The sequence below is a fragment of the Micropterus salmoides genome, unplaced genomic scaffold, assembly GCF_014851395.1.
Source record: "Micropterus salmoides isolate LMB-PRFRI ecotype aquatic unplaced genomic scaffold, ASM1485139v1 Ms_hic_scaffold_16, whole genome shotgun sequence".
Classification (NCBI taxonomy): domain Eukaryota; kingdom Metazoa; phylum Chordata; class Actinopteri; order Centrarchiformes; family Centrarchidae; genus Micropterus; species Micropterus salmoides.
The window spans coordinates 25,411,231-25,430,294 of NW_024040707.1; the positions used below are offsets into that span (position 1 = coordinate 25,411,231).

Genomic DNA, 19,064 nt, shown 5'->3' on the forward strand with positions numbered 1-19,064 from the left:
ATACTATTATGTAGATATTGGAATACCAATTTATCGCACATAGCTATTGTACCAAATTGCGTAGGCTTGTAGTAAATTTCTTGTAAGTGTGCCAAGTCCCGCCGTCCAAATATGCCAGAGGCTACACCCACTTTTCTGCTACAGTCTGGATCTCCTCCTGCCTTTAGCCGCTTTTTCATTTTCATTCTCAACCGCTAAGTCGTTTGTCTTTTTCAAAGGTAAGTGACATAATTTCGTTTGAACTTTTAAAGCCACCAAATCCACCATTTCCTTTTTTTTAATCGCTGGCGTTTACTTCATTGCTCGCGCGAGATTAAAAAAAGCCGCGAAGTCTGTTTTACTTTGTTGCTCTGCTCTGTCCTGCGAGGTTTTAACCATGATGCATAATTCAAGTGTTGTAACGTGAAACAAAATGAGGTTTAATTATTTGCATTGACATTCAAACGTTGCCTTTACTGTCTACCGGACACCGAAGTTTCCTGCTGGCCTGTAGCTGGTGGGCAGCATATATCCTTCATTTTTCTCTGTCTCCATGCTGATACCTTCGATCCTTCCCTTTTCTAACTATCTATCTATCTATCTGCAGATGTCTTTGAGTGAGAAAAGTAATGCGGAGCTCGGGAAGTTGCTCACTGAGTATGGCATCAAACATGGACCCATAGTCGGTAAGACAAATGCACACATGATATTTCATTAATGACGTCATTACCGGACTCATAACTTCAACCACTCCATCATGTCTGAAAAGTTGTGGGTTTAAAATTGAGAAATGTAATCCTAAATATAAAATAATTGTAATAGAAAGCAAGAAAAGTAAAATAATATAAATATGAATGTACCATTTAGCCCATGCTGTGTGAAATGAGGTCTGTTATTGTGCTTGTGTGAATGCAGAGTCTACTCGAAGGCTGTATGAGAAGAAGCTTGAAAAGGCCATGGAGAAGGCTGTAGTGAAGCCCTCGCCTGATAAGACCTACTACAGAGAGGAAGGTAGGATGCTCCCCAGACAGCAGGTGGCAGAGGCTGTGCGCCACTCAGCTGATTGTTTATGTTTGGGTCTATAAATGTCCCTACACAGTTGGCAAAGATATCAAATTTGACATTATTACTGGAGTTTGAATGCAAGGGATACCCATGCCTTTACTTGAATGTATCGCTGATCAGCTTTTGCTTTACATCTTTTGTAGGGCTGAAGCTAATTAGTATTTTCATTATCGATTCATGTCTTGATAATTTCACAGATAAAAGCCCCAGGTGATGTCTTGAAATAGATTGTTTTGTCCAGCCAACAAACCAAAAACCAAAAGATAATATTTTACTATCAGGTCAGAGCAGCTTCCCTACTCAATTCATCCACAGCACTCCACAATGTAACATGGTTTTTGTGAGTAGCATAAAGGGAACGACAACTGAATCTCACAACCCTGTGTTGTAAACTCATAAATCTACCTTGTACCTTTTACATAAGATTAACACTATAGTAGGATGAAATCCTCTCAACGGAGTATTTGGCTTTATTGCTTGAAAAATGTACTTGAAGAATAAATAGATTTATCAAAATAGTTCAGTTCAATTCAAAACACTTATATGAGGCAAGCGAGTTTGCAAACAACAAATACACAAACAACTCCTTCACACATGCCAAAACAATCAAAAAAAGTGATAATGAAAGGAAAGAAAAAGACACAGGTTGTTGGCAGTGGCTTCGTTACACAGAGGCAAAGACTAGGATCACATATTTCCTAGGGTTTGAACCAGGTGATTTTGCGCCCAATAATAATGAAGGTATGATTAACTTGCTGCTTCTTGCAAAGAGTGCATACACCCCTGTCTGTGAGTAAATGAAGATATCCAGTAATCTGCACAAAATAATGGTGTCTTTGATATGATTCCTGAATATACTCATCTTCCTTACTGTGTCGGACATATTTTTTATTGCTAGCCATCTGCAGTTCATTCTCTGTGAACATAGAATATGATTTCTATGATCATCACCTTATCACATTCTTAAAAACGAATACACAGTATAATCAACGTGTTTGTGTGAATGAGGTCCAAAGTGAGGTAATGTGTTGTTTTTCGTCTTACAGTGGAAGAAATTACCTACATCACATACCAGAGTCCGGTGAGTCCTGAAAGTCAGCTTGTCCCTGTGTTTGAGCCAAATTCCTCTGCTCTACTCTGGAACTGTTATGGAATTATGCCACATACCACCCTGCTTTCATTTTTGACAGGTTAGACGTGAGGTTCATTGGGGCATGTGAGTACAGTTTTAACACACACACACACACACACACACACACACACACACACACACACACACAGTGTCATCAGCTTACTTAAGTAAAAGTGCAAAAGTACAGTCAGAAAGAGTAGAGGAATATTTCCGCCTGTTCTTAATTTATATCAACATATTTTTAAGAATGGGTGTCTGTATTTTGAGATAAGAGTAATAAGGCCAGGCAGGTTGCTATACATCAAGAATAAGGGGGGATATTTACTAAGCATTTGTAGCCCCTTTTTCTAGGCGTTAAACTGTGAAATTGCATTTGTCCTTATTTACGACGGAACCACACACAAGTTCTACACCAATGAAATGGAAGGAAAGCACTACAGCTTAACATTTAAAGTTTGGTCTCATGCAATATGTATTTTTAAAGCGTTTGTGTTAAGAGGTGCAAAATATGGGAGGAAATGGAAATCCAAATACCTGCTGCACCTGATTTATCACAGCAGATTGACCAGAGAAACCTGTGTTGAAATTTAATGTCTGGGAGCAACCAGTGTTAAATGTGCAGCACTGTTTTATCAGACCCACTCTGAGGGAGAGAGACCATAGCAGAGAGAGAGACGTGCATTAAAAGATGCACTTGCAAATGTTCACTTCCTGCAAGATGACTAATAACTATGCATAAGTGTCAGATAAATGTAGTGGATGAAAAAGTGCCAGGTAATTTGTGTAAATATCTTTATAGACATTGTTAGATTGAAATTGAAGTGTAAAGTGTTCCTCCATCCAGGGTGAAGCAAAGAGGCAGCGCTGGGACAAATGAAGACGAATCAGAACGAGTTGTGGAGTAAGTCTTGCAGAATAAATTAGCAGTGTTTGAGCAAATGAGTTCATCACCTGGGGCCTCATGTATAAACGCGGCCTACACACAAAAAGGTTACGAACGCTGATTTTCACGCACACGTGGGATGTGTAAAGAAAGTGCCAAAACTCACCAAATGTTTCAAAATAGCATTTCCACTCCAGTTACTGTGCAGTAGTCAATCAAAAACCTAATTATGTCCGTGAATACACAGTAAAAGTTTGATCATGTATGTAGTGTTGTAATAAAATTGAATGCGAGAGGAATAGATCATGATGGCGCTGACATATTTAATTTCACTTCATATCACACATTATCACTTTATCATATAAACATTCAAACCAGCAGTGTTATTTGTGCTTGTGCTAGTGAGCCATAACAATTCCATACCGCACCTTTCAATTGTAAAATAAATAGAATAAGCCAAATTAGTGCCAAATCTGAAATCAATGTCCACTAAATATGTCATCAGCATCAACTCGAGTGGAAGTAGGCTATACCCACTGTTTCTGGCAGTCGGCTGTTAGCAGAAGGAGCCGACAGGTGTCTGATGGGATCAACAATAGCCTATATAGTGTCTAACTACAGTCTTTGTTTAGAATGATATAATTCTATAAAACTCTCTCTCACTCTTCAGTTTGTGAACAAGCTGCATCAAACAATATGTAGGCAGCTTTCTAACTTCCACCTCACAAGCACATCGATTTCTGTATTAGAAAAACAATTTTCCCGTTTTTTTGACATCCACTTTATGTCAGACCTGTTTTCTTTATTGCATTTCTGTGCGTACTACTTTTCAAATTCTGTGAGTACTCCATCTTTCAGTATGAAAGCTGCGCAGTCTTTTATACATGAGGCCCCTGGTCTAAATCACCTCTCACCTGCTCTGCTTCAGGACTCCTATCCAGAGCACTAACAACACAGCCAATCACAGCACAGTACAATCCAAGGAGCCAGTCAGAAAGTCTGGAGGCCGTGTGTGGAGGGTGATTTGGCTGCTGCTGCTTTTAGCTGTGTTAGCAGCTGTCTTCTACTACTACGCCTACTGCCAAGTGATAAACCAAGAAGAAACTGGAGAAAATGCAGAAAATCCTTCTGGGATTGAATGATCTGATTGGTTGTGGTGTTAAAGGCGTTTAATGACATTAGCGGTCACAGTTTGATCACATTCTATACAGGCGGAAAGGCTGGCAATACTTTATATTTCTTAGCGTCACCAAATCCCATCAAATGACCAAAAACAAGACAAAAAGCTCCAAATGTGGATTCATCCGCCAACGAAAATAGTCCCCAACAAAAATGCACTATTTCCTCCTGTTTGAGTAAAAACTATATATATTTGAGCCATTAAAGATTTCTGCCTTCAGTAGGGACCAGTGGGCTTCAGACAGAGAGTATTGAGACACAGACATGAACACATGCTCAGTCTGGTCTTGGTTTTGGTCTTTTCATGGGACTTGTCGACAACAAAGAATAATGCTCACCCTCTCCTTTTTAATGTCTTTGCTTTCTAGCATAAATGTTGCACTATGTTTTTTAGCTATGCAGAGTTTTGTTTATTTGATTTCCTTTATGTTCTTTAACATACTGTATGTGATTTTTTCTTATATATGAATCATACATGATTTCATGTAGCACAGACTAGTGAACTGAGACGGAGTCTTTCATATTTCCAAGATACCCTCCACATCATGTCCAATCTAAAATCAAAGGCTGTTTTTTCATACTGTATGTGTTTAAATAAAATCAAGTCTCCAGCTCCCAAGATATTGCAATGAACTTTCTGTAAAACGTGACATTTGAGCAGAGGGAATTCCTAAAGGATGTAAAAATGTTAATGAGGTAAAAGAAAAAGTTAAAAATGAACAGAATAAGAAACATGTTTCCAAACATACAATACTGTCTCTTTCATACTCTCTTCTTACATTAGTCAGTCATTCTTTCATTTAGTTATGAAACTGTAAACAAGCTTAATTTCACCAAGCTAACAATTAAAACCATAAATAAACACTTATATTTACAAGATAGAAGCTTTAAATAGGTTGGCAAAACAAAAGCTCCTGAGTTGAAGTTGTGGTCGGAGGTCACTGAGGATGGGGTTTCACATGGTGATCCTCAGGTTATCTGGGTTTCAGCCTCGATCCACAAAAGCTTCTTGTCACTGATGTGATGGTAGATCCAGTCAGAAATGAAAGGTTCCAGCCGGTGAATTTTTGCCCAAGCAAGTCATAATTTGAACAGGGAGCTGATACAGAAGGTACAAAAAGTGCTGCTATCCCAACACAAACCTTGAGATGTCAAGCCTTTGAGAACAGGTGAATAAGATAATGTCTCCTTTCTGTCCAAAGACTGGTCTAAATGCAATCAGTGAATGTCAGTCATGTTAAAATCGGTGGGCGGAAGGGAAAACTGAGTCTCTGGTATCAACATCTCAGGGGACCTGGCAAGAAAAACAAGAACAAGGTCTCTGGAGTTTACAACAGTCAGACAGCCTACAGTATTTGTGTGTCCTGTAACAGCCTACCTGACAGCAAGTCCCTCAAATCCAAGCGCTGTAGTGAAGATGTTGATGATGACAGTGAAGAAGACTAAGACCGTCACTATGTTGTTCATCATGTTCAACTTGCTTTGTTTCCTGATGTTGTTAAGATCATACTTCACTGCTGGCACAGAATTGCAGCAAAAGCAAAAGCTGATGAGCAAGAGACATAAAGAGGGGGAGGAACAAATAATGGGATCTTTGAACCAGAGACATATTTGTAAATATTCAATTACATCTTTTCATGTGACAACATGAAGAAATGACACTTTGCTACAATGTAAAGTAGTGAGTGTACAGCTTTTATAACAGTGTAAATTTTCTGTCCCCTCAAAATAACACATCACACAGCCATTAATTGTCACAAAAGTGAGTCATTTTCACTTAGGGGTGTACTCACTTTTGTTGCCAACGGTTTAGACATTAGAGGTTATTTTGAGGGGACAGCAAATTTCCACTGTTATACAGGCTGTACACTCACTACATAATAGCAAAGTTTCATTTCTTCAATGATGTCACATGAAAAGATATAATCAACTATTTACAAAAATGTGAGGGGTGAACTCACTTTTGTGAGATACTGTATATAGAGTTTGAACTTACAACTAAATGTAGCGCAAGAACAAAATTGGCAATGTGTGAGATACAGGTAGACTAAACTGTATTAAAGCGTTAAAGGAACAGTTTTTCATTTTGGGAAATACTCATTCACGTCAGATGAGAAGACTGATCACACTCTTATGTAAATATGGAGTTAGCAGCCTGTTAGCTTAACTTAGTATAAACGGGGAACAGCTACCCTGGCTCTTTCACAATCCATCAACAAATGCTTCTAAAACTCACGAACATGTTATATCTCTTTTGTTTTCACTTGCACAGAAGTGTAAAATCAAGAAGTCATTGTTTTATAGGGTGTGGTAACTTCCAGGAGAAATAATTTGTTAGTTAGTGTTTAGAGGTGCTGGCAGGCTGGTTACCTTTGGACAGAGCCAGGCTAGCTGTCTCCCTTTGTTTCCAGTCTCCTGGCTCAGGAGATAGAGTGGGTCGTCCACTAATCAAAGGTCGGTGGTTCGAACCCTGGTTCATGTCAAAGTGTCTTTGAGCAAGAAGTCACTGAACCCCAGATTGCTCTTCAAACTTATTTGTATGCCTTCTTTGATTGTTTGCACCTTCTAGACTTAAAGTTTCTATGATCAAAAGTATACAAGTGAAAGAAAGATGCAGAAGGAGGAACATTAAAAACGGGTCTGAGTCACTTGCCAATAAAGATGAGCAGCAGGCCCACCATGACCTGTAACATGATGGACATAGACAGCAGGACAATAAGGGGGTAGTAGAACTGGTAATGAGGCCCCACAAAGATAACGGCCTTCAGCTGGGACGAGTTGGCCATGAGCAAGGCAACGTCCAGCATGCTCTGAGCCACAGTCTTCTTGGTGGCATAGTGATTCACGTTGAGGCGGCGACAACTTTTTCCAGAGGGGGCAGTCGGTGCCTGCGAGTGAACAGAGGATAGGTTATGTCTGAGAAAAAGTGAAGTTCCAGGTCTTTCAAAGTCAAACAGATGCCGTATTACATCTGCTATTTCATACACTTTCGACAGTAACAGATAACAGGATGTTGTTATTGTTTTGTTCTCGTTCACAGGTCTTATTGTTCTCATGTGCAAGCCCATGCCTCAATGTGGTTTATTCCAAACACAGAGAGGTGTTTGTGTGTTTTGTTACTTTGTACCCTGTTTACTCAGGTGTGGCTTCAAGCGGACTTGTGGGAGTGGCAAAGAGGCTTCAAGACACAACATGTTGATGGGCGGTCTCTTTCTACAACCCTAGAAATCTGGCAGCTTGAACTGATTCATGCACGTGCAGCAAGTGAACTGAACTGACTGTACTTAGGACAGGTAAACTGTTGTTCTGGGTCACAAAATCATGCTGATCACAGCTACCTTTATCTTACTGTGCACCAGAGAGGAAGTGACCTCTTCGTTTGTTTAAACCATGTCAGTGCCGAATGCTTTTTCTCGGGGCACCGTCCTGTAGCATAGGTAGATAAGATGTCACACCTGGGTGCAACTCTCTCTGAAACACAAAGTGTTCATTCATCTCGACACACAGCAGACAAATATGGAAGGAAACATTGATTTAACATGTGTCACCAATGGCATTCCTGTAAATAGACATTAGAGGAGTGGTTCCCAATCAGGGGGTCAGGACCCCTACAAGAGGTCACTAGTTAAATCTGAGACCTTTGGAGACTTTTCTCTACTTTGGAAATCACTGGATAATTCTAGGTGTACACAAAACAACAGAAAAAAATTTTCTCATTGGTTTAACTGTTCGCCACTGGTAGACATACAGTATGCAACCAATTATGGTGCCTCACTTGTAGACTCCTTTGTTTTTAGAGGTCACAAGCCAAAAAGGTACATTTGGGAACTGCTGCTTTAGCACCACGTGGTTGCTATGGACCATTATACATGTAAGCATATTTTAGAAAGTAGACATTTTACTTTTTAAAATAGTGCGATAACTCTGGGCCAAAGGAAATGTAATTTCCACCAGCTTTAAAGGTATCTGATGTTTACGTTCACATACAAGACTTGCAATAGACAACACTTGGGATACTTGGATGAACTACAATGAAAGTAAGCACCTGTGCTTTCAGCAATGTCTGAAACCATCTGCTGTTTATTATTCCTCTGATACTATCTTACTGCCAACAATTTTTAAATTAACTGTTCAACATATGAAATGCATCTATTAGCGGACATAGGTGTGCAGTGTAAAGTTACTAAAGATCAAATTAAGGGAGCTGTGATACTTATCATTTGAATACAAACAGTGCTAAATGTTTTGTGGTTGGTTGGCACTTCTGTTGCAGTGAACTGTTGCAGTAGAAAAGGCACAGTGCTTGTCAGTCTGTGTTGCTTACCTCTATGTCATCCAGAGCTGTGTCCTCTCTGTTCCGCCTGTGGTCTGTGTCCATTCTCCTCTCTTTGATAGCTCTGCAGCAGCTATCATGAAACTGTCCTTCTGCTGCTGATGAATATAAAGCACAGATGTAGCCTCACAGCTCACTGTTTAAATAGCCACAGAGATAGTTGAGGAAGTAAACCGGACAAAGTCAGGCAACTTCTTCTGTTACAGGGACATTAAAAAGTCCCCTCCTACTGTGGGTCTCTATTTGTTGTACAACTTCCCACTTTCCCTTCATGTTTATATTTTTTGGGTTTGCATTTCTTCCCCGAGGGATTCATATATTCTCCTCTGTGTGTCCACAGAAACACAATAAGAAAATGTGGTTTGGCATAGTAATTAAATTATTCATTTAATTCATTTATTATATTCATTTAGCAGCACCTATTATTAGTTATGCTATTCATAAGGTAAGATCCACAAACTGCAGAACTCTTCCTGGATTGTTTTGAACATGATGTGATGTTTGGTCTATGCCATGAATAAGTCTAAGCTTCAACATTTGTTTTGTTGTGTTGTTTTTTTATGATTTATATTGTCCAGTAGAGGCCACTGTACTCAAACAAGTTTTACAGATTGTTTTTTTTTTAACCAGTAATAATTTTAAATGCAGGAAAAGAATGATTAAAACGTAAATGTAAAAAATATTTTTTGCAGCAAAATCAGCCTATTATTAACCAAATATTCAACCTTTTGGTCTTGAATTAATATTTTAAAATCAAAGTTACTATTTAGTTTTGTTTTTTGAGCACAATCATGAGTGCAATTTGAACCAAAAAAGTGTCTCCAAAAAAATTAAACAATACTAAACTTCTGAGGAATTAATTAATTACAAACATGGTACAAGGTAGTTTATTTATCATTATACAACACAAGGAAATTAAAATGTGTAGTCCTTTCATGCTACACATACAGATCTTAACAGATGATCAATTAAAATGGTAACATAAAATACAATTAAATAAAACAACAAATCCTGCGGTAAGGCTATGTATATAGATACAGACACGTTAACACCCAGAACATTCTGCAGTGCATTTTTGACTTTGCATAGCAGCAACAAGATGATAATGTGCTTTCATCTTCACATGAAAATGTTAAATACTTAATTTAAGTTAAACACTAATACCTGTAACTAAAGAAGCCAGGAAAACATATCTATAGTAAGCTCTGATGACCTTGTTATTAATCTTCACGTGCTATAACAAGCCAAATGTGTGCCGTGAAAAATATCATAATAAATATTAATTATCAAGAAAAGATAAACAACGGAATTCACTGAAGCTGTAAATATAAATAAATAAAGATTTTTTTTTTTTTAAATTGTTCTAAATTGCTACCGGAAGTTATTGAGTGTTTCCGGGCCGCCCCCGCCGCACAGCTACACAACATGGCGGCTCGCTTCACCCTCGGGTCCACCGTGCTCCGCGGAGCTTTCAGCCTGCACAGCCGGACTGCGGGTCTCTCTGCCGCCGGGCTCAGGTTTGTTTGTAGCGCTGCTCCAGCAGAAAAAAAGACGATGATATTAGAGTCTACGGAGGAATATAAGTTCGTAGAGCGGCTCATCCCACCGTCACGGGTCCCCGCTCCGCCTAAACACGCCGGGCCCACTCCGTCTGGCTGGACCCCTCCGGCAGATTCACCGCCGCCTCTGCCGTACATGATCCGCCGCTCCCGCATGCACAACATCCCCGTTTACACCGACCAAACATGCGGCAGCCGCAGGACGACGCTAATACGGAAAGTGGAGGGGGACATTTGGGCTCTGGAGAAGGACGTGAAGCAGTACCTGCAGGAGGTGACGGGGAGAGAGCTGCCCACACAGGTCAACGAGGTCACCATGACCCTGAAGGTCAAAGGTCACTTCGATAAGGAGCTGAAGGAATGGCTGACAAACAAAGGCTTCTGACTGAAGAGGTGGCGCTGAGCCTCCGGGACTGTTCCAACATCCTGCTCAGGGGGCAGAGGCCGGCCTGTGGAGATGGAGAGGACCACTCTGCTGGCAAACATCGTCCTACAGGATATTAAAAACTTTCAGTCCAAATGGAGGGACAGCTTTTGACCACTGCCGCTGTATTGAACTCTTTGGCACCAGAGAGATGTGAAGTAGTGGGATGAGCGGGTCTTAAACAGTGTACATACTTGTATGTAATGAATCTAACATTAAATATAAAAGCATAGCCCCACTGCCTGATGTGTGTTATAACTGCACTGAACCAGTCAAACATGATGTGTTATATACGCAAGACACCGGCTTTTTTCCGAAGCTGTTTAGATTGTCAAACAGTCCTTTTTCTCTCCATCCGATATCGTTTTGGCTCTTCTGTGAAACCAAATGTGACCGAATTAAAGTGCTTGTTTTATCAACCCAAAACATTTGACCATTTTAGAACATTTAGCTTTTTTTGGGGGGGGGGGGATAAACTAAAACAATGGATAACTTATTGAAAGAGTTTTCTGCCTATCAAGTAATCTTTGCAGCCCAAAATCACAAAATCAAAGAGTAAACAAAAGGAACAATAAACTACTGATTACTAAAATGAGACCTGACAGAAGAAAACCCATTTCGATAACAATTACAGTTTAAAACATATTTATTCAGTAATGAAATAGGCACATTTATATTGAGTGCTTCAAAAGGACAAAACAAGTGAAGGTGAGAAACAAAAAAGGACTTGAATTCTGACAAGACTGTTCCTATTGTCCCTTCTCACTACTGTAACGCATTTCAGTGTTCATTGTTTGCAGTATTATGATTGACAACACAGAGCCTGTCCAACACCGCAGTCGTGTTAGAATAATGAGCAGGGTGTGCATGACTCCATCAAACAGTGTTAGTTTACTCTAACACAAAAAGACGGGTGCAGTTCTGCTGAAACGTCTTTCAGTCACAATCCTGTTTGACGTTTACAGTTTTAACACAACCACAGATTAGACTGTTGTCCCGGTACTACTGCATTATTTTGAGTGCGGTGCTCACTTCAGCACACTGGTGTTTTGAAGTGTTTTGGCTGGTGTCTGCACTACATGAGGTAAGAGATGCCATCAGAAGCATTTTTCTAGTAAGTTCCTCCAATTGGTCCGCTGAGAAAACAAACAAACAGAGGAAACAAATATTTAACAACGTGCAACAAACTGACGTGTGCGTGCGAAAGCGAATATTCACTTACGTAACGTGCGCTTCTCTCCTCTGCTCCAGTAGCAGGGCTGTGTTTGTATTTGGTTTACATCCTCAGTCATGGACACTGAAGCTTCTGAAACTTCTTTAAGCATTTCTAACTCCTGAGAAACAAAACACAGGCAGGAGGACAAAGTGTCAGTATGACGTCGCCCTACAGGTCAGGCTTGAGTTGAGACAGAGTTGTACGTCGGTAGTACCGTGATGCAGGCCAGCAGCAGTTGGTGAACTCTCTGGAAGACTTCGGTCTCTGTGCTGAAGCTGGGGGGATCTCTGCTGCAATAAGCTCTCAAGTCTGTTTCGTAAACGTGGCTGAAAGTAGCCATCAACTGCTGGAGGTCACGTGCCGCCACACGCAATGAGCTCGGAGAGAAGACGCCAGGACTCTGCGCCTCATTGTTCAGGAATTCACACTGAGGACAACAGAGAGTGGACCACAGCAAACGAACAGCACTCATTACTACCAGGGCCTTCAAGCATGTGTGGCCATATCTATGGGGTCTTGTGCATTATAATAGTTACTGTTCCAAAGAACGTTAAGAAAATTGCTTTTCAGTTTGTATTCATTTAGCACGGTCAGCCGGTTCCAAATGAAGGCTCCTTTAATACCGCAGCAACACTGTACCTCTGACTGTAGCTGCTCCAGTGCTGACTGAGTTTGCTGCAGCAGGGCGGCAACATCAGCATCCTCTTCTCTGCTTGGCTTATTGGATGACTTGGTGCCCTTGCATAGAGCCCTGTGAGGTAAGGAAAAGCGGTAAGAGAGGTTGCTGAGGAGACAAACATACAAATATAAAAAGACACCGGTGTACAACAAGAAAAAGTACATTCAAAAGCACGACACAGCAGATGACAAACAGAGCGAAGGGATATAATGTTTAACAGGATAATCAAAAACAGCATACACACTTGATGTGTGAAGGCCAGGGATCGAATGTGGGTGTGAGCATTTGTATGAGGTGTGGCAGGTTCTCAGCAGCGTAGAGCTCGTTCAGCAGCATCGCTGCATCCACTGTGTGGCCAGCAGACTTCTTGCAACCGGGGACTAGAGCCAAGAGCTGCTCCAGGAACTGAAGCTGCCTGGGAGGACTCGCATCGCCCTGGTGGGTTTGAAATTTTCTGTTTATTGTCACATACATATAATCACATCTACACTACTTTAACGCAACCTCTCTCACCCTGATCAGGTCCAGGTCATCTGCTTTGCACAACATCAGGTCATGCCCAAGCACAGCCATCTCTGTTTGTACAAAAACACCCAACAGAAGTTATAAGACGACGGAGCCACGAATATCAGCGACTGTGCATGCGCACGCTCACCGAGACCATTTTACTCTCTTCCATAAGGTGTTTATCACAAGACTATTAGAGACTGTTAACTGGTAACCAAACAGCGCTACCTTTAGTCAGAACATCTGGATCTTTGGATCTCATCGACATCGCCTTGGAACTGGCAAAGTTTGGGTTGATGCTGTAAAGTGACAGGTGAAGATGGGCCAGAGGGATTCATTTATATTTAAATACAAATTGTTTTTGATGGGTGAGAACAGGGGCAGTGTTCTGTGGAGCTTACCGTACCTGCAGAAGATCCATGCCAGTATGTCAGTGCGGTGCTGCGAGGGAGCACACAGCAGCTGCAGCATACTCTCCGCTTCCTGCAGGTACAGACTTTCTACCAAGGGACAAGACGCAGCCTCAACAAAGAAAACACAGGATGGATCAATGTTAAAAATAATTTTTATTCACAAACTTACCAAAAATATATAGCAACAAACTGTAAAATGCTCAGGCCTTATCCTACTCAATTAATATATTAAGAGTCTTTAGGGTCTTGGTTTAGGTAACTTAGTGCTGAATGTTTTTGTACTGATGCATTAGGGTTAGGGTTACTTATGCATTACAGTTTTGAAACATTAAACATTTTCTCTTCTCAGTACAAAATGTTCTGAAATGAAACAAAAATATTTACAGTGCAATATTGTCTTTGCTTTGAATTGTAGACATACACCCGAAACAGCATCTCTCTATAACGTTACAGTAATGAAACATCTCCAACTCCAAAACAAGTGTGAAAATGAGCAATAAATATGTAACGTTATAAAACAGAAGAATAAAAACAGAAATAAAATATCATGTCCTGTCATCGTCTGTGGAAATGTGTGATCACTCCGGATAGAAGACACTAGAAACACCTACATACAACCTGCTGATGGATAACAGGTTGAAAACACCGCGATTTCTCCCCTCAGGCTAAGTTAAGTTAGTAACTTACGTTAACTACGTTAAATGTGAATCACGGAGAAACGTGCAAAGTGCTAAATTAACTTGTGGATATCAGACCTAAAACATAACAGTACTTCCGATAAGCGGACACTGAATATACAAATTTAAAGTTACTTAAAATGATTTTCCTGTTACTTTGACTTCTTTTACCTGCAGTGCGTCATAGACGTTTCGTTCAAGTCGTTTTTCTCTCGAGACACCCGCCATTTTCCAAACGTTCTTCTTCTTCGTGGGTTTTGCCGGCGGTTGTCGACCAGTGTATCAGGTTCAATAGCGCCACCTTCTTCTTCTTCTTCTTCTTCTTCTTCTTCTTCTTCTTCTTCTTCTTTGGTAATGGCAGATTGCATACCGCCACCTACTGTACTGGATTGTGTAACATCATATCACTCAACTAATGTGCTCTCACATTCTGTTCACCAACCCAGTGTCTTTAAGAAATTTAAATAATGCCTTCCTGGTGATTCTTATACCCTTTTCTTCTCCTTCTGTTCCCAATACCTCCATCAGATTCCATTCCCTCCCTGCTTCCTGAACCCTATCTTGAAATATCTGTCTTTCCAACTCAAACAATATGCAGTGCAAAATGACATGGTCAACATTTTCTTTAACCCCACAGTTTTCACATTTTTCAGTATTCCTTTTCCCCAGTAAAAACAAGGTGCCATTCAGTCCTGTGTGATCTACTCTCAGTCTTGTCATTATAATTTCCTCCCGCCTGCTCCTTCCGCTATAATTTTTATTACTGACAGACTTTTGTGTTTTATAGTAACCCCTTCCTTTCCTGTCTTCCTCCCACCATTTCTGCCATATTTCAATACCTTTCTTCTTAATGGCTGCTTTTCCTTCTCCTTTTCCTAGCGGTATTTGAACTGTTCCTTTTGTAATGCCTCTTTTGCTAATTTGTCTGCAATCTCATTTCCATTTACTCACTCTTGAGCTTGCACCCAACAAAACTGAACATCTATCCCTCCCCGATGTAATCTTAAGAAGCTGTGAAACATTTCTATCAGTAGGTCTTCTCTGCCAGATGTCATTGACTGAATGCTTTTAATAACTGCTAAGGAGTCTGTGCATAATATCACCCTATCAGGTCTGACCTCTTCAACCCACTGTAACGCTATGATGACTGCCACTATTTCTGCTCTATATACAGATAGCCTATCTGATAATCGTTTTGAGATATTTATTTTGAATTCTGGTATAAACACTCAGAAATAGAAGTACGGGTGTGTACTTAAAAGGTGTACTTAAAAACAAACAGGAATGTGTGGGAATTGGAATACATATATGTATTCCAATTCCCACACATTCCTGTTTGTTTTTAGATCCATCTGTATAGATTTGTAGATAATTATGGAAACTGTTTCTCAGATAGCTGCTTGTCCGTATTCCCACTTCCTCTATTCCCCATCCTCTTTTCTTTTCCAGTATACTAAAATCTGTTTTTACGTCTGGATAGAGGTGGAATGTTACTGACTGGATTGGGTGTGGTGAAATCTAATGCTTCCTTTCCGTATTCCCTGACTCTCTTTTCCAACAATCCTTTGTTATCTCCTTTGCAGGGTTTTCTTTCCCACTTCCTTTCAATCTGACCCAATATGTTAGCACTAGTTTCTCTCTTCTTAACTCCAATGCATATCCGTAAAGCTCTGTATTGTAATTTATTTATCTTTTCCAATGTTGTTTTTGCTGCTGCATCATAATCTATTGATGACCTCATGCATGCTCTATGTCAATTAGTGACTGTTTATCTGCACCCCAGTCACACCCAGCCACCACTCTCAGTAAATTCATCTTCTGCTTCTTCTTCTTCTTCTTCTTCTGGCTTTCCGGCAGACTAGATGCCTTGCGACATATCTCTGCCTCTCACAGTTCAGTCTCAGTATCGTTTCAAGGCGTCACCAATCCTGTTGCAGATATACAGTAAAGTCCATGACTGCTTCCACTATCCTGGATAGGTTCTCCTGAGGATTCAGAAGGTCTTTCTGTGTCATTGTCTTTATTCCAACTCCTGACAGTGCAGAGTAGCTGTTCTCTTTCCTTTTTGTACTGCTGACATATTGATAGGCACCTAAAGAAATCCCACTGACCCTCCAGCCTGTTCGATTCTATGCAACAGAACCTTCAGCTCTACAAAGTGGTAGTTCTGTTGTAGCCTATACACCTATACCCCCTCAGACAGTCACTTGAGCTTTACAATTTCATATTGTGGGATATAAAAAGCTAAACCCGACTTCCCAGTGAGTGGATCTTGGGATCCATCTGTGTAAATCTGAAGATAAGACCCCCAATGATCTTTTACCATCTCAATTGCTTGTTCATACAAAAATAACACCACATTCAGTTTATTACCAAATATTATATACTTTGCCTTTTCAATATCAAGAAACACCGCCATTAGTATTTCTTTATTCACCATAGCATTCTTAATATCACTATCAATTGAAATCACAGCATCCATAGTACTTCTCCCCCACGGAAGGCACTTTGTACTGGTGTAAACCATCCCTTCTTCTCTAATTTATAAACCAATCTGTCTGTGACCATCCCTTCCATTATTTTACAGAGGACTGATGTCAGTGCAATTGGGCTTGTGTGATCCTGCCTTTGAAGCGTCTTTCCCTGGCTTTAATATTGGGACCACCAGTGCATGCTTCCAGGAGCTAGGCGGGATTCTCTCCTGCCCTATGTAATTTATTAAGGAAAAGATTTCCTCCAAAACTAGATCACTTAAATTCTTAACGATCTCATAGCTAATACCATCCTTTCCTGGAGCTTTTTTCCTCCCTGTTCCAATTGCCCTGCGCAATTCTTCGAACGAGAAAAATAAATTACACACACCAGAATTGTCATAATTTACCTTAGGTTTGTACCTATTTTGCTCTAATATCTCATTTCTTTTCATTATAACTGCTTCACCGATGTTAGCTTTATCCAAATCACTTGCAGCAAACAAGCCCTCCTCCAACTGGCATTTTCCTTCTTCTATTGCTTCCTGACATACGATGTATGTAAAGCCCACCATATATCTGCTACTGCTGTTTCTACCCCTAATTTTCCACAGTATCCTCTCCAGCAGTCTTTTTTTTGCAGTCTCAATCACTCTGCGTGCTTTGGCTCACAGTCTTTTATACTCTACTGCTTTATCTTCTGTTGGATATTTCCTCAATGCTCTATACCCACAATTACTGTCTCTTACTGCTTTATCACAGTCCTTGTTCCACCATGGTACACTCATTTTTCCTTTGGAGTACTTCTTTATCGGGATAGATTCATTTGCACTTCTCATAATCATTTCACATAAACTGCTGTTCCATTCATCTACCGCCCCTTCCCCATTTACTTCCCATAGCTTTAGTACACCCATCAGAAAAAAGTGCCCAATCTGCCTTACTATAATTTTAAAAGAATTTGCTTGCCCTGTTCTTCACTCAACATAGTTTTCCCAAATCTCAATAGTATTAGATAATGATCACTTCCTATTGTATGTCTGTCCAACAAATCCCACTATCCAACGCTTGCTAGTTCACTGGATGCTAACGCTAAGTCTATGCATGAGACATTTCCTGTTCTATTATCGAATCTAGTTGGTCTGCCATCATTTAAACAAACTAATCTCCACCTGTCCATATATTCCTCTATAGTGTTCCCAGAAATATCCTTTATTGTACTACCCCAAAGAGGGTTGTGGGAGTTAAAATCCCCCACCCAAATAACTGGGGTCCCTCTTTGTTCCACAACCCTCTCCAACTCATTTAAATGTATTTGCAAACAAGGATTATAAAAGTTTACTATGTTAATCCACCTGTGTAGTCCCCATACCCTTACTATAACACATTCTAGTTTAGACTTGATCTCTACTTTCTGGTACTGTACATCTGATCTTAGAAATGTTGCACACCCTCCTCCAGATTTTCCGTTTCTATATCTGACACTTTCGTATCCAGGAATCACAAAGTCTAAGCATGGTAAGACAAGTTTCCTGAATAAATATCACCTCTGGCAAATCTTTAAATTCGTCTACAAATCTCTTAAATTCCTGCCCATCTGCCACCAGACTCCGTCCATTTTTCCATTGTAAGATGTACTTCCATTCCCCGGTACACACCTCACTTCTGTCTGTGTTCTTTTGTTTTTTCCCTCCCTCTTTCATATACTTTCCTCCTTGCTCCGTCTCAACTGTGCTCCAGTTCACAACGCTGAAGCTTCGGGGTGTTGAGCAGAGATTAGACCCAAAGTCCCTTAATCCAAAATCAGAAACAGCTTTATTGCCAAGTAGTTTTTAAACATACAAGGAGTTTGTTTTGGTGACTATGTGCGTAACAATAGACATAAACCTATAGAAATATAAAGATGTGAAATAAACAAGTTATAAAGGATTATAGAGACTGTGTGTAATATGGCAGTTATTTACACATGCATTGGATTTGTATGGTGCAAACATTAACAGTGTGTGCTGTAAAATGGGATAGGGGATTGAGGCGGGACCTGAGAGTCAGTGCCAGTGGTTGTCCCGGGCCTTGTTGATGGGGCCAGCTACAGATGGGAAGAAACTATTCTTGTGGTTTTGATGTTTTGGTTTGATGGACGGCAGGCTCCTGCCGGAGGCGTGTGTCAAAACAGTTTGTGTCCCGGGTGGGATGGGTCGGCCACAATATTTCCTACACGCCTCATTGCTCACATAACCCAATTTGACCCAACTCTTTAGTGCATCATTTAAATTGGAACTTGATCTGCTCAATGGAACTTTAACACTAAATCTCTAAGTAGAGTCTTGTTTTTGTCAAACTGTCCTCCTCCCCACTTCCCTTCAGACCTATGTACTGTACATGTGCAGGAACCCACATAAAGAGAATTGGCATACCATCATGTGCTGCCAGCATCTCCACATTATAGAGTAAGAGATTGATTGAGAGTTTGCTCTTTGTCTTCTGCCTCAGTCCTGTGTCTGATAAGTGAAGTCACGCTTCAAACCCGAATTTCCACAACTGATTGTA

At 40.4% G+C, this 19,064-nt stretch overlaps 4 protein-coding genes across 6 annotated transcripts; 2 read left to right on the forward strand and 2 right to left on the reverse strand.

The window, feature by feature from the left end:
* Positions 1-4,854, forward strand: emd (emerin (Emery-Dreifuss muscular dystrophy)). Of its 2 annotated transcripts, none has more exons than XM_038723534.1 (7): positions 1-218; positions 587-665; positions 895-990; positions 2,091-2,125; positions 2,235-2,260; positions 3,021-3,077; positions 3,988-4,854. In XM_038723534.1, exons 2-7 carry the CDS (start codon positions 587-589, stop codon positions 4,199-4,201), a joined length of 507 nt encoding a protein of 168 aa, XP_038579462.1. In that variant the 5' UTR covers positions 1-218; the 3' UTR covers positions 4,202-4,854. The 2 variants fall into 2 exon arrangements, with proteins under 2 accessions (XP_038579462.1, XP_038579463.1); XM_038723535.1 differs by lacking the exon at positions 1-218 and adding an exon at positions 478-496.
* Positions 4,202-8,730, reverse strand: si:dkey-93l1.9 (uncharacterized protein LOC562339 homolog). Its single transcript, XM_038723536.1, has 4 exons — positions 8,563-8,730; positions 6,892-7,126; positions 5,617-5,752; positions 4,202-5,532 (listed from the first exon to the last, which is right to left on the reverse strand). The coding sequence occupies exons 1-4, from the start codon at positions 8,614-8,616 to the stop codon at positions 5,457-5,459; spliced, it is 501 nt and encodes a 166-aa protein (XP_038579464.1). The 5' UTR covers positions 8,617-8,730; the 3' UTR covers positions 4,202-5,456.
* Positions 8,731-9,967: 1,237 nt separating this feature from the next.
* On the forward strand, positions 9,968-10,796 carry mrpl49 (mitochondrial ribosomal protein L49). The gene has a single exon (XM_038723544.1). The coding sequence runs from the start codon at positions 9,997-9,999 to the stop codon at positions 10,513-10,515; it is 519 nt and encodes a 172-aa protein (XP_038579472.1). The 5' UTR covers positions 9,968-9,996; the 3' UTR covers positions 10,516-10,796.
* Positions 10,797-11,182: 386 nt separating this feature from the next.
* Positions 11,183-14,340, reverse strand: haus7 (HAUS augmin-like complex, subunit 7). 2 transcript variants are annotated; one of them, XM_038723542.1, is made up of 9 exons: positions 14,218-14,340; positions 13,363-13,478; positions 13,185-13,255; positions 12,963-13,024; positions 12,694-12,884; positions 12,410-12,521; positions 11,985-12,197; positions 11,777-11,888; positions 11,183-11,690 (listed from the first exon to the last, which is right to left on the reverse strand). In XM_038723542.1, exons 1-9 carry the CDS (start codon positions 14,272-14,274, stop codon positions 11,557-11,559), a joined length of 1,068 nt encoding a protein of 355 aa, XP_038579470.1. In that variant the 5' UTR covers positions 14,275-14,340; the 3' UTR covers positions 11,183-11,556. The 2 variants fall into 2 exon arrangements, with proteins under 2 accessions (XP_038579470.1, XP_038579471.1); XM_038723543.1 differs by having other exon boundaries at positions 13,358-13,478; positions 14,218-14,339.
* Positions 14,341-19,064: the final 4,724 nt, after the last annotated feature.